Genomic DNA, 15,293 nt, shown 5'->3' on the forward strand with positions numbered 1-15,293 from the left:
GGTATAAGACGGTATCTATCATGGATCATGTGGTGTGTGTTTGTGTATGTGTGTATATATGTGTGTGTGTGTGTGTGTGTGTTCATTTCAGAGGCTTGGCCACATATAGACTTCACACTACTGATGCTGACACTTTAAACCTTGCAAAGCTTTTAGATATAGAGTATGAACTACTACTACTGGCCTAGTATTACTACTAATACTCTAGGGATATGCTCTGCTATGTTATATTTAACAATATATATTTTATCTTTCTCACCAGTAATAACATGGTGTTCAAAGACCCAAGCAACACTTTCCATATAAACTAAAAATATGGCAAAGTAGGATTTATAATTTAACCCTTACACGTGAACCATGAAGCTATGCATGAAATATATCAATCATTATTCAAAATGAAAGCCTGTTTTATATTACTGAGGTAAATAGCCGTGAATGCGTTAGAAAACTGAAATGACTTTGGATTTACTTATGCATTTGTCTTGAATGTCTGGTTAAATTGTTGGGACTCAAATCGTGTGTCTTGTAGTTGTATTTACATTAGAGTCAAAGACCCGTGCCGCTAAATATTTACCATATCTAAGGGATCCCGCACATTTTCTCTTATGTAGGATGAGGAGGATGCTAGACTGCCTTACCATTTCACTTTGGTGGCAGATGAAGTTGACAAACTGAGTTGATTTTTGGAAGAAATACTGCTTATTAGTTCCCTTTCGTTTTTGCTCCATGAATTCGCAATGGTCAGAAATATGTTGTGTAAATATTAGCTAAAATCAAACAATAAGTGAAATTGCATTTGTTTTCTTCATTTTTGTTCTTCACTCATTAAGTAGCTCTTATTTTATTTGACTTTGGTATCTATATCAGTAAGACATTTACTAACGAAGCTTTCACTTACAACAGATTGAAAAAGCAAAAATAACTGGCCTGTAGATTTGACCCATAGTAATGAATAACAACATAAGAACTGGGGTCACTCCTTTTCCTCTTTCATTCATTCAGAAAGTTTCATTTTCCTGTTAATCCTACAAATGTAAACTCTTTCACTTACAGGTGTTCATTAATATTGTAGGACATAAGTAAGGATTAATACCTCAACATTAGCTAATGAGTACCATGTTTTATATATTGAATAGATTAACCTGAAAGTGACTTTGACCCCCAATCCTTAGAGGGACTTTGGTGGAAAATTTCCCTGGAGAAAAGCGCAGGCTGCACACCTCGCATAATAAAACACATGGTTTATTATGAGTGTGATAGAAATGAAATCACTGGACAATTAGAAGCATGTCTACCCATCATCAGCACCATGACAACAGCTCTATAAGAACAGAAAAACACTGGATGAGTCCTGCCCCCCTGCCGGCTCACAAAGGTCAAATCACAGATAAATAGGCCTACTCCAAAATAGCTGGTGCACCTATTTACACAACCATCCATTTAAATTAATATAAATAAATATTTACACACATAAATTAACACCCTCCCTCCTCATACTTGTGTTAAATAACCAGACAAACCTGTTTCACAGATAGAATGCGCATCACCCAATCTTAATACCCACAATGCCTTTTGTGTGAGAAGACAAACACAAGCGCGCGCACACACACTCATTCAAGCCAACAGACATACACACAATGTTGTTTGTTGGCTGCTCACAGCATCTCAGTCTCACAGGATGCAGGCAGGGGGAGCGAAATGGATGTAACACAGTAACCACCATGTCCTCAGGGGAATGAAAAGAACGTAACACAGATGAAAAATCCCTCTGTGCTCTCCGACACTAGCCCACGGGTGTCTTCCTCTGTCTTCCTCTCTCTACCAAGTCTTCTCCTTCTCCTCATCGTCCTCCACCTCAGCCGTGTGTGTGGCAGGTCATTTGCAGTGGTGTAAAGCTAGAAGTTACGGTGTAACGCCTCTGTCTGTGTGTCTGCCTCCCACTTTGCGCTCTGTCATTTCCCCCCTTCTTTCCCTGCTTCATTTTCGCTGCTTCTCCTCTTTGTCGCCGGCCTTGTTGCTGGCGTCCCCATGCCGGTTGTTGGGAGGATTGTTGAGAAACATCTTGTCGAGTCCTTTGAGAGCCTCAGTGAGGTAGTTTTGGAGAGCGGTGAGCGCGGCGCAGATGGCAGGCGAACCAAAACCATGTGTAATGAAGGAGAAGTGGGAGAGGCAGCTCTGGATGCCAGGCTCCAGGATGGGCGTGGGCCTTGAGTTGCCCAGGGGAGTCCTGTCCTGGGCCAGCAGGTCTGTGAACTCCTTACAGAGCTGTCTGCAGGGGAGAAGACACAACAAAACATCAGGAGAGAACATGTGTGATTAGGTTTCCCCAAAAATGGCTTTGGGAAGTTAACAACTGCCAGTATACAGTGTCATTAAACTTAGTGACTGATGGCTTATTCTGTATTTCCTTGGGAATATTTTTACTGGTAAGATGTAGACAATCACTTTAAAAACTAAAAGCCAAGATTCTTAATTTGCCTACCGGACAAAACAGTCAACTCCTTCAGGGTTAAGACCTTTGGGGGCCAACTTAAACATTATTGCACATAATTTGATTTAAATCTAATAATTGCATTTTTTAGAGGAATTCACAACATATCAACTTAGTTCGTCCCTGCATTTGACTTAACCTTTTTCTGCATTTGTTTTTTGCTGCACTACCAGCATCTTGCTAAGATGCCTCTGGTTAAACAGTGTTAAGGGACGGCAGTGTGGTTATTTTGCAGCATTAGTTGCACTTGCTCTGCCAGTACTAGCTACTCAAAAATGCAGTAAAACACTACAAAAATCAATCAGGTCTGTGTCAATATAGTGGGGTTGGGGTTGGGGGAGGAGAGGGGTAGAGTGAAAACTCACAAATCTGTGTAGCGCTGTTTTACATAAGTTTAATAAATACATATAATTTTTTAAAAAAATTTCTCCTAAAATATAGCAGATATGTAGATACATTATGGTTATAATAGATCATAATTAACAACACAAAGAAACGGTGATTCTTGCAGAACTGTTTTGTTTGTCATGGTGGAAAAGACCCTAAAATAGCATGCAGACATAACTGAAAGCCAGGCTGATGAAATTCTTGCAGGTAGCTCAGTTGCTCCTGAAAGCAGCAGATCTCCACCCCACTATTCATTGAGAAAGCTTAATACATCAGTGCTCTGCTAATCACAAGAACATTTAAACTGTTAAACAGGGATCAATCTCCCTCAGTCACTGCCTCCTATCTGCTGTAACAAAACTGAGGCCATGCCTAAAATACACACACCAAAATGAAACAGCTTGTCTAAATGTTGTGGGCATATTTACTCAATTTTATATATATATATATATATATATATATTGTATATTTACTGTTTTATTCTATCTTCCTGCATTTTATCCTATAGACTCAAAAAGCTAAAAGTGCTTATGCAAGAATGTAAACTTTGCCAGTCATTAGAGAAGAGGTGTCAATGTCAAATGCACTGAAAAAGTGTAGTTGCAAAAAATAAAAAAAATCAAATTTCCTGAGGTAGTCTTGAATGGCATAGTATCCCAAAGTCAAACTTTCCCCATGATGCTTTCTCTTTTGTATCCCACTTTAAGTGATGTTCAGTGTATCCTAAGGCAGATTTTGTGATGAAATGTGGCAGTTTGTTTTTTGTTAACCTTCCTTTATCTACTTTTGTTTCACTCTGTGATTCACTCTGTTTCCCATGATGCCTTTGTAAAACAATCAGAGAAAGAATGGTAGCACCATGAGCGCCAGAGAGTCAGTTTTCCATTTGGACATATTGAACATTTCATTCCCTAAAAACATGTCCAATACTGAGTTGGTAGAAGTATATTCTGTAAAAGCTGCTGCAAAATCCACTCTTACTTAAACTTTAACAATTTATTTAAAGCACGTTCCTTTTTCTGCATGGTCATCAGACTCTTCTGGACACCATCTTGTTGTAATTGTAAGGCTAATGCCGTTATCATATTTTACGTTTTATCAAATTCTAATGCTCTGGAAAAGAATGTGAGCAAAAAGCCTGCACACTTTTAGGCCTCATTATTAAAAGCAGGTATTTGTGTAATTATTAATGTGTAAATTGTGAGAGGAGGTTATAAAATGCATCTTAATTCATTACGATATGGTTTCATAGAAAAGGAAACAGTAAAGGAAAATCACCTATTCACCTCGTTCTCCTTGTTAAATTTCAGCAAATCATTCTCTGTTTTTAGGCCCTTGTTTTATATTCAAGAAACCTCTTTCCCTCTTTCTCCCTCTCAGATTCATACTTGCATGCCCCATGCACACACACACACACACACACACACACACGGTAAGCGGCCTAAGGGCAGAGCTCCAGCAAATGAGTGACAGGCGGTGCAGGCCGAGCCCAGCTGGGGTTGGGGGAGTAGAGAGGAGAAGCCGCCACCCCAGGCTACACTCAAGGCTTTTGCTGTTGTTTTCTGACGACTTGAAACACTTCACTGCTAAATAATGAATTTCTAACAGGCAGCACCGACACACAGTATTGGAACAGGTTTGAATCTAAGCATCAAACATCCACCACCGAACACACACTATACATACTGAGTACCAACGTGAGCGCACACACACACACCAACACAGAGACAGGCAGATGGTTTATGCAGTGCAGGCCAGCAGACAGCACTTCTTATGCAAGCTAAAAATACAGCCTTCCTGAAGGGGCTTTTGTTAGGTTTGCAGCTCTGCTTACAACTAGAAATCTCCCACTCAAGGGAACAAATGGACATAGAATAGAACTGTTCATTAATGAGCAGAGTTTTTTTGCAAAAAATATCCAAAGTGATTCAGTGATTTAATCCATAATTATAAATCCACATAACTGCTGCTGCCCTGGTTTCTTAAAAAAGTAATTCCTGCTCAGTTGCTAAAGGTAATCACAAAATCCTGGATTCAATCCCACAGTTTAACGGCCATAAAAATGGATTAATATAAGTAACTTTACGAGGAGGACCAGTAAAATGGATCGCTTCTAAGACCAGAAGCAGAGGTCAAACATACAATTCAGAGCTTGTATTTTATAATGACCCAGAGCTGTATAGGCCACATAAAAGTGTCCAGCATCAAATAAGGTTCATCTGCACTTGAGGTTATTCTGTGAAATGAAGTGCAGGATGAAGTTGGGCAGTAAAGTGATGAAATTGGATTGAATGCATCTCACATCATGTCCAGCTCTTTTTAAAAAAAAAAAAAAAAAAAGAATTTATATTGCAATCAAAGGTAAAAAACTGACACCTTGCCTCTTTTCTTCAGTCATTATATGATTCTTGGCTTTAAAGTGGATTTCTGTTCATTTCTTACATGCATGAATTGAATTTTTAGCCCTACTTTTTCAGTGGTATTTTTTTTCAATCAGCCATTTCATTACAGGTTAGATCCATTTTTAGTTCAATGTGTTTCATTAAGAAAATCTCACTGTCCTTTTCAAATGTCAGTGCCATGCTCACTGTGTAGACTAAATATGCTGTGTGAGATTAAGGGTAAAGCACAGAAATATGGAGCAGGCTTACACCCTTAGGGGCCTTTAAAGAGGGGCCATAGAGGAACCCAGGAAAATGTAATAATGTTTAATTTCACAACAATTTCATTCTTTAGAAATATTACTATTTAGAGAGAAAGCAGGTCCTTTATATGCTGTGTATTATGTAATTCAAACCAACAGCAACAAAAACCTCAACAAAAATTTGGGGTGGGAATGTGGGAACCATCTGCTACATTATGCTAGTGTGAAGTGGAAAAATCTTGAGACATTTAACTCATTTCTGTTAAATTTACTAAAAAAAAACAAACAGTTATTTTATTACCCTGACTTTTGCACTCCTGAGTTTTTGCCATAGTCTTTGAATGTATCCCAATAACCTAAGCTGTTTTATATTGATTCAACATAAGCTTTAATCCCATTACTGCTGTAATCTCTCTATATGCTACACTGCAGCCATGCATTATATATTCCATGAGAGAATACGTGCTATAAATGCTCAGAGGGAACAGAATCTAATCAAACGGTCCATCAAACTCACTTTGTCGCCAGCAGCATGTTTTTCCGTGTGTGCAGCTCGTTGGGGTCTGCATGCTGCCGGTTGAGGTACTCGCTCACGGCTTTGGTGGGAAACTCCGTCTCACAGATGTAACCGAAATCCCGAGCCAGGTGGACTGCTTCACCTGGGCACAGAGGTGCATACAAACAAATTTGACTCTATGGATATTTTGGCTAATTTCTTTCACCTACAGTAACAGCCATTACTATAGAAACAAGCCTCCACCCCACTAAAACCTACATGTGTGCAGACATACACCATCTTTTTACTGTTTTTATTAATGTGTTGTGATATGATTTATAGATATATGTTGAAAAAAAAACATTATCAAATGAAAAAAATTGAAAATTGATAAAACTGCTATAGTTTAATTGTGACAATTAACTGAATTCAATTATTTGTGTTCATAACTAAACAGTGGAAGCTTCTGGATTCTGCTGTTTTTACACCTGTAAATTAGTTGGCATTGCCACTCAAGTAGTAATTTAAAAAAAAAAAAAGGTTAAAGGACCTGCATGGATTTCTGTGTACCAAAATCAAAAACCAAATCCTGGGTTAAATCCAAAATGATGTAAACCTCATGTCAGAATGTAAAGAAAACATTGTCTGTATTGCCTGGTTGCAAAACAGTCAATTGTAGAAAGCAGGTGACCAAAATTCATAAGCAAAAATAATATATGCATAAGAAAAGAGGCCTTAAAGTAAAATATCCAATTTGCATCCAGACTTGAAGGCCCAGACTTTAATCTAATAATTGTTCATTCAAATGAATTTAGTAACCCTGGCTTAACAAGGATTATCTATTCTCTCAGCCACTTTATAAATACATTGACATTGGTGGTCCTGTAAGGTCATGACCTTTGCAGCTTTTGGCTGTGCATAATTTTTGGCAGTGTTGGAACTGAAGCTTTTTTGATTGATACATTTATTTTCTGTATATTGAGGCCTCAGATGTAAATAATAACCCAGGGTTTGATTTGTTCTGTGTTCAGTGTTTGTTTTAAATGTTTCAGCCCAACACACTGAGGAAATTAGTTTTTTTTAAGAACTTAAAAACAAATAACACAAAACTTGTATTTGTTGTTTGTTGACAATATTTCCTCAACAGCCTGTCAGAGCAGAATTAAACACAAACGGAAATAGGTCACCTTCTACAAGAGATGTTAGTAATGTGACATTGGCAGCTTTGCGTCTCCCAGCAGGTAAATTCAGTCCAATCTTCTCCAGCTTTTCCCTCAGACATTTCCCACCATTTTTAGACTTTGCTCTGTAGGAACAAAGGAAACAAATACATGTGAAACGGAAGTAGAATACAAAGCTGCAGATACTGAGAAATATTTCAGAATTTAAAAAAAAACTGCGATGACAAAGCACTGCACTGATTAATGACCAACTTTTGCTTCCAGCTCTGGAAGGACTGAACATCAGTTTGAGGGCATATGGTTCTTCTTAAATGATACAGATGTGGAAGCCTTTTAATTAACAGATGCCCCTGCTCCAGCTTTTAGACAGGCCTATCTGAGAACTAGTTTGTGGGTCAAGGTGCAGTGAGGCTGCACTCGTACCTTCTCAACACGCCCCCCAACAAGGAGGCGTTCAGGCACTCGGGCGGGGACAGTCTCCTCTGCACTTCCCCTACGGTCACTTTATACTTGGAGGTGGAGCTGAGCAGCGACAGGCGGCCCGGTACCGAGCAGAACACCTCGTTTATGTTGACGGTCACTCCACCGATAAGCCCGTCTTTGCCGAGCATCAGCGAGCCCACGTTTTTGGGTGGCATGGGAACTGAAAGAGGAAGGTTAGAGTGAGTGAGTGACACAGAGCGTTTGGTTAATAAAGGAACAACACGCTGATGCTGCTCAGATGACTCAGGTGTTCAATCTGTAAATCTCCCTCCTGTCAGACTTTGTTCAGGGGAGCTGTGGACCACGCGCTCTCAGAGGGCGGCCCCGGCCTAATGAAGCGCCCACGCGCCGGGCATTTACTGTTATTTAATGTCGCGCGACAATCTCATTACAATATTATCGATTGTTGATTGGCTCGCGCTCCCAAATCGCATTAACCACCTCCCGGTCTTTTCTCCACGGCCGGTTTAACTCCCACCAGCGGCACTGGATGCTCCTTCATCCCGCGCGTTAATGCTCGCGCTAATGGCGCAAAAGAAGCAGCCAGCCAGCCCCAGTGCATACATACATACATGCATGTTAGGGGCCAGTGCGAGGGGGTTTTCTGATGGCTCCACGGGGGATAATACCGCAGATTAGCTCTAAACGAGCTCACGAGATCTCGGTGAGCGGTGCCATTTATTACATCAGCGGCTTAAATGCCCCGCGGGGAGCTCAGTCACTCAACATCCCGTAACTAAATCACCGCACATCATCAGAGCGGCGGCATGGCAGCCTGTCAGCGACACACTGCCTGCTAGTCAGTATACCGGGATCGTTAACCGGGCTTCAGACCTCCACCTACCCCCCCAAAAACAGCCTCAAATAGAGACAAGTAGCGCTGGGTCCACATACATACATAACATAAATCATCATAATTCACAGCAAGCATAAGAAATTATAGCTTCGATAGGTCCAGGCAGTAAAGAAACCCCACGATATGGTGGTAACAGAGCACGTACCTCCCCACCATCATTAATCTCACATGGCTGCCTATAATTATCGTTTTAAAATCACTTTTTATTAATAGTTATTTTTCATCTATTTTCTTATTGGAAACATTTACAGTTGGCCTATATTTATATGTAGGCCTATAGGGGGGTGTGTGTGTGTGTGTGTGCGTGCGTGCGTGCGCGTGTGCGCGTACCTTTCTTAATTACAGATTGATCCAGGATGTTCGTTCCATTGGTGTCTTCAATAGTCTGTTATAGCCGAGATAAATAATCATTAGTCTGCTTCATCATCCATATTCTAATAGTGTAATAACCCACTTAAGGACCATGCCAAGTGTAGTTTAGTGTTAGATCGAATTCAGTCAACAGTCCTACACAGACAGGATTTATTTCTGCTCACAAAAACAGAAAAAAGAGGCGTCATTAGGTCGTTTGTATCCGAATCGAATTTATAATCCATTGGTTTAGTCATCACGACTAGAAGAAGCTAATCACATCAATTTTAAGCCTCATTCATCAATCTCATTCATCATTCTGCGCTAGAAATTCCTTTTAAATAGACACGATGTCATCATTACTTCACGTATCTGTAGAAATAGGCTAATAATAATAATAAAAAAATAAAAGAAATGTATATGGGGTTAATGCGTGACACAAATAGGGAAAGCCAGAAATGAGAGTCTGTTGTGGAGGTTAAATGGCAAACAATTCATGATGGCCGTGCCCTGAGGGGAAGATGAAATCCCACAGCTGACTGTAAAGCCTGTTTCATCAAGTCTGAGGTGGATGGCTTTGTAAATGTTGCACCTTATAGCAACAAAAATGGGGAGTGTCAAAATAAATAGCGGTTCAAATAGAAATAATAATAATTATTATTAATAACAATTAACCATTATTGATAATAGTGATGATGATAATAAGCATCATCATAATAATCCGAATATTAGCCTAATAATAATAATGTTATTTTATGAAAAATCTAATGTCTTAAAGACACAAATAATTTTTCCAGTTAAGTCAAATGTTAATGTATTAATAACTGCAGTGGTTGCTGGTTCTTACAACATTAGAGGTTCTGCGAAGCGCATCTCATGTCACATATCGGCATCTTGTCGTCACAGAAGACGTCTCAGGTCTCCTAAAACAGCCTGTTTAGCTTTGGGCCATTTGCCTTTTATTCTACAGCTGCTGTGAGTTCAGCCCTGAGGGGTCGAATCTGAGTTCACTGACCTTAACTGCAAAGGCACAGGAAACATGCGGGGACAATGAAGAAAACAACTGTCAACAATTATCGCTCCCTTTCTTCTACTGCAACTGTGCTCATTTTATTTCTTTAGTCGTTTTGATTTTGTTGTTGGAGAGTTCTAAATGCCGTCCAAAGTAAAGATCTGTAAAAGTGCAGATTTTAGTTTGCATTAAGCTGCGCTTAGTGGGAACGGAATGATTTTGAGATAATATTTTTTAAACTGTAATATAATTGCACCCCGGTGGTCCCTGACTTGGAGGCGACCTGCAGGTTCCCAGTACTTTAAATAACTTTTTGAAAAGCCTTAACTTTGGTAAATAATTTTGTATTTGAATTATTGTTACAAGAGCTGTAACTTCTCTAAATCTCAGCTGTGACACTTGACTCACCTGAACATCCTCCATTCCGTGAAGCCCGTGCAGGAGTCCGTCGCCCATACTGGGATCCAGTCCCGGATGAGCGGAGTGCAGCAGCACGTCGGGCCGCCTCACGCTACCGTAGTCCCGCCGTGGGTCCAGCCCGGACAGCTGAGGCAGAGAGGCCCGGGGCTGTGCCAGCAGAGCGGAACTCTCCATCCGGTCTGCGGTGGTGTCTTGCCGCTGTCGTGCCCCCCATGCGCCCTGCTGGCTCTGGTGCAGGGAGTTCAGGGAGTACGGATCGCTCACGTGGGAGTACGGGTCCTGGCTCTGGTAGTGAGCGAGCGGCTGGTAGGGCGGCGGGAAATACGGAGGCTGGAAGTCCGACGAGGGCGCATGAGACAGCGGCGGCGCGCTAGAGTAGGGTCCAGCATGCGACACGGAGCCCAGCTGGGACAGGCGCGAGCTGTGGCTCGAGACACCGTCATGCCGGTCCTTGAAGAGGGTGCAGAGAAGAAGAGAAAAATCAGCTCTTTGCAGAATTAGATCCACATTTCAACGAAACGAAACCATATGGAGGCCCAGGATCATGATGCATTTATTAGAGTGTTGCCTCTGGTGATGTAGCCTGAGTAGCCTAACTGGCATTGAATCTCCTGAACAAAAAGCACATAAGAGCCTGGAGGGAAAATGTTACAGTCTAATTTAAAATGTCTCACAGCAAATATCTACGGATTTACCATTTGCGCAAAGGAATACTGAAATGCACCGAGGGGGAAAAACTCACCGCAGTGGAGTAGGAATGTACTAACATCTGTAAACCCTCAGCTGGTGTCCCGAGCAGGATAGTGAAGACTGCGTTGGGCCGAGATAGACTAACTCATTCCAGGTAAAAGCAGCGCGGTTTTATCTGCAGGCACGGCCTGGTCTGCAGCTCCACACAGAACCTTCTTCCTCCGCCCGGAGCTGCCGTCGCTCTGAGTGTGAGCACCGAGCTCCCGCCTCTACCCCCGGTATACGGTGTAATTGTTATTCATGACTGAGACTTACAGGAATATTAATGTGCGCGAGGCAGGGGACTGGCGACACATGGAGCGTGAAGCCTCTCGCGCAACCGTGAGTGACGTTTAAATTCCGTGGAGAGCAGAAACGACGCACGAACAGCAGGAGATAGAAAGAGCACTCTCCCAAGCAGTACAGGGTGTCCAGAACCGTGAGGAATCCCCCGTCACAAAAATACGCACTCCGGGCCTTTTATAGGCGAAATCTACCGGTTGCCTTTGGACACAAACCATTTCTGCCCAAACAGCCTTTATAAAACCAGTGTCAGGTCTAGTGGATACCAGTATAAACAGTGGTTGCTGTAAAGCTTGCGGGGTCGAGCATGACACCAGTATCACCATGGTCAGAGGTTCTGACACCCATTGTGTGTCCGTGCAGCACGATGTGGACATTTTGGTTGAGTTTACTTTTACGCACAGACAAAAATAATTGAATAAAAACGCGCAGAATTTCTTCTTATTCATTCAGACTTTTCTCTGCTCACTCAGACATTTTTTTTTCTAAACTCAAGCTTAACACTCCTGAAAAACAAAGGGCGGCTTGTGTTGTGCAGCAGCTGCCTTTTATTTACCGAAAACACACTCGAGACACTACAGGGCGCGTGAAGGGCTCGTGTTAATGGTGTCACGAGTCAAAAGAAGCGATTAAACTTCACATTGTCGACTAGGCGGTCCCTCTTTGCCCTCCTGGATGACTTGTTTAACAACGTTATAGCCTCCCCACCCTCGCGCCGTGGGAGAAAAGCCATGTGCGGCACGAGACAAGGGCTTCCCACCGGGCTGAACCGAGGGGCCTCGCGAGCTGCCCTTTCTTCTCTCGCTTTGTGCTGGAGCCCATTCAGCGCGAGCCGGCCGGAGCAGCCGTTTCGCCCCTGCGCGCGGCGGTATTTCTCCCCTTCCCCTCACTGGTTTTTAAAAAATTATTGTTCTGGGATCAAAGCCAAATTATTTACATAGCCCCGACACACCCTCACCCTGCGCTGAACCGACAGCTCGCAGTTATTTTTCTTCTGCTGAAATCTAAAATCTAAAATAAGCCATTTATTTTTTGTTACGCTATTTAAAAAAAAAAAAAAGCATCTTTTTGCGGCCTCACTGGTCAGTTTTTACCTCTACCTTCAGAGATGCTGTTACATCTCAAATTCTTTTTAAAGTTACGTAGATCTTATTCAAAAAGCACAGCGCCATAAGAAAATCCACACTAATAGTGAAATTTAAAGAAATGATCAAAATAGTGGATGGACCTGCACCATAGCCACACACACAAATAAACCTCTGAGACATTAACGCAAACGAACTAAATTTCAGCCGGAAAGAAACAGTCATGTCCTTAAATTCATATTCACAGCCACCACATCAGAAAAAACACAGGCCTAACGCCCTGTGGAAAACAACTCACTTGTGTCTAACACTTCATTTATCCATAAAAACATGTCTAATGAGGCTCAAACAGCTGGACGGTAACGTTACCTCATAAATATCTTCATACTTGACATTCTCAACTAGTTTCCACAGCATGGTCGCTTCTCCAGTGTCGGTAAACCGAATGCAGCCAAGTGAGGCAGGGATGTCTCAACTCTCTCTCCCTCTCGCTCTGTTTCTCTCTCTCTCTCTCTCCGCCCTCTGTAAAGTCAGGCAGCAGGCTTTGTGAATGGGGAACCCCTGTCAAGACTCTGCTACTGTGATGAACAATATAGGGCGGGTTTGACAGCAGCAGGCATTAGCATACATGCAAGGAATACATATTTTATTTTGGTACATCTCTGCAGTTAAAATAAACCCCAAATAGTTTACAAAAGTCTTCAGGTTGTACATAAACAGCTGTGCAAATGATTTAATGTGGGCCATGAGACCATAGGAACTTTGACACAGCAGATTTCTGCACAGGTGAAAGCAAAAACAATCAATTTTAAAGATTTGTGTTTTGTGTAATTTAATTTTGTAGTCTTTTATTTCCTATATCCTAATATTTTTTATCTCAAACTGTAAACAGCAGGGACAACAATGGCAATAAATTCAGGACTTAAGTGCTGTATTCTTGACATAGTCTCTTATTTGCTGTTATAATGATGATGGTGCAGCACGGTGGTTGGTTGGTTAGCAGTGTTGCCTCACAGTAAGAAGGTTATGGGTTTGAAACCCGCCAGGGGCCTTTCTGTGCAGAGTTTGCATGTTCTCCCTGTGCTTGCATGGGTTTCTGTAATGGACTGGTGACCTGTCCAGGGTGTCCCCCTGCCTTTCACCCAAAGAGAACTGGGATGAGCTATAGATAATGATGGATTATGATGGTCACATTTGTCCAACTCTATTGTTGTTCAGCAGAGTTGCGATCTGGTTTCTGTGTGGGCCACGGGACATGATTTATGTCATTTTCATTCTGATAACTGATCAGTGATCTCTGCAGACGTCTGTGCCTTGTTTCTCCTTTAATTTGCCACAGCTGTACATTTACTTCCTCCTTTACTAAGTTAGACCGGTTTATTTCTATTTGCCTCATGTACATAAAATAAACTGCCACTAGCACACAGTTACAATACAGGACTGACTTTGGTCAGAACTGTAAAGTGCTTCATTTTACTGCACATTGATAGCAAAATGGTGAGAACAGGTAGCACTACCCTGCAGATGAGATTTAGGTTTGCTCACAGAGAGAAGGTCAGTAGGTAGAGCAGAATCTATGATTGCTTTAATGAAGTGATCATTTATTGATATATTTCTCAGGTTGTAACTTAAATCACACAATCCTCTAATATGTTGTCAGCTGACTCTGCATTGTTGCGTGTGAAAATGGTTGAGTCCTAACAGCAATGCATCTGTGGCACACAGGACAAGAAACACACCTAACCTCAGCATGCTATTCCTGTTGTATCATCATAGGAGAGTGATTTACACTTTTTACTGGACTGTGCAGCACTAACTTTAGGTACAGTTTCTGCACGGTCATCACAATGCAGCATAACATTCATGCCAGTGATAGTGAGTTTTACAGCTCAGCATTAAAATGTCTGACTGGTGAATCAGCACATGCACAGCAAGTATTTCAGCATTATTTCAACATCCATCCATCCATCCTCACTTAGTCCAATTCAGGGTCGCAGGGGACTGGAGACAATCCCAGTTGACATTGGGTGAGCGGTGGGGTACACCCTCGATGGATCAGCAGTTTATCACAGGACTGACACATAAAGACAGACAAACACTTACACCTACAGGCAAGTAAGAGTCACCAACTAAGCCAACCTGCATGTCTTTATGCTGTGCGAGGAAGCAGGAGTAGCTGGAGAAAACCCACACAGACCCTGGGAGAACATGTCAAGTCCACAGAGAAAGACCCAAGTTCAAATTGGATTCAAAACTGGAATTGTCTTGTCCTGAGGTGACAGAGCTAAACACTGGTCCGCTGTGCCACCCATTATTTCAATATGTGCAAATGTATCAAATATATTTGAAATATCATGAATTTTAACACTTGTTCAAACATAAACACGCTCAAACATAAACTATAGGAAAGGATGTTCTCAGGCATTTCAAATCTCTCACTGTGAAAGAGTTTTGCCAGATATCGTGAATTAGCAATGAAAAAACTACACACATTATCTTTTGGGCATAAAAACAATGATACTGAATTATTGTCCATTCTGTTTGTAGATGTTTTTTTTTTTTAGTTTTTGCAGTTATGTTATGATAATCACATAAGAGGAATGACACAGGCAATAGTTTCCTTCCCTTTGACTACTTGTATTTACCAGATCAGCAGTGTTTATTACTTAAGATAGACTTAAATTCCTTTGGACAATAATGGGCAATTTTGGACAGTTGGGAATAATTTTTAGCTCCATACACACCTACTATTGTACCCTCTCCTCTGTCCCTTCTGAGTCTCTGATCATGAACTGATCAGTACAAAACTGAAAGACTGGAGGACAGAGATTCAGTGTCTTTGTTACAAGTAAAAA

General features: G+C 41.5%; 1 protein-coding gene across 2 annotated transcripts; it reads right to left on the minus strand.

Moving 5' to 3' along the window:
- Positions 1-1,365: 1,365 nt before the first annotated feature.
- tfap2b (transcription factor AP-2 beta) lies at positions 1,366-12,941 on the minus strand. 2 transcript variants are annotated; one of them, XM_026318610.1, is made up of 7 exons: positions 12,808-12,941; positions 10,310-10,771; positions 8,869-8,923; positions 7,623-7,842; positions 7,206-7,324; positions 6,040-6,181; positions 1,366-2,269 (listed from the first exon to the last, which is right to left on the minus strand). In XM_026318610.1, the coding sequence occupies exons 1-7, from the start codon at positions 12,853-12,855 to the stop codon at positions 1,978-1,980; spliced, it is 1,338 nt and encodes a 445-aa protein (XP_026174395.1). In that variant the 5' UTR covers positions 12,856-12,941; the 3' UTR covers positions 1,366-1,977. The 2 variants fall into 2 exon arrangements, with proteins under 2 accessions (XP_026174395.1, XP_026174396.1); XM_026318611.1 differs by lacking the exon at positions 12,808-12,941 and adding an exon at positions 11,064-11,235.
- Between the last annotated feature and the right edge of the window lie 2,352 nt (positions 12,942-15,293).

This window comes from Mastacembelus armatus, chromosome 24 (genome assembly GCF_900324485.2).
Source record: "Mastacembelus armatus chromosome 24, fMasArm1.2, whole genome shotgun sequence".
NCBI classification, from domain to species: Eukaryota; Metazoa; Chordata; class Actinopteri; order Synbranchiformes; family Mastacembelidae; genus Mastacembelus; species Mastacembelus armatus.

Coding starts and splice junctions, on each gene's coding strand:
- tfap2b (XM_026318610.1), bottom strand. CDS start 12,855: ATGCTGTGGAAACTAGTTGAGAATGTCAAGTATGAAGATATTTATGAG. Junction 8,924..10,309: donor ACGGAATGGAGGATGTTCAG/GTGAGTCAAGTG, acceptor CGGCTATAACAG/ACTATTGAAGACACCAATGG. Junction 6,182..7,205: donor ACTAACATCTCTTGTAGAAG/GTGACCTATTTC, acceptor CTCTGTGCCCAG/GTGAAGCAGTCCACCTGGCT.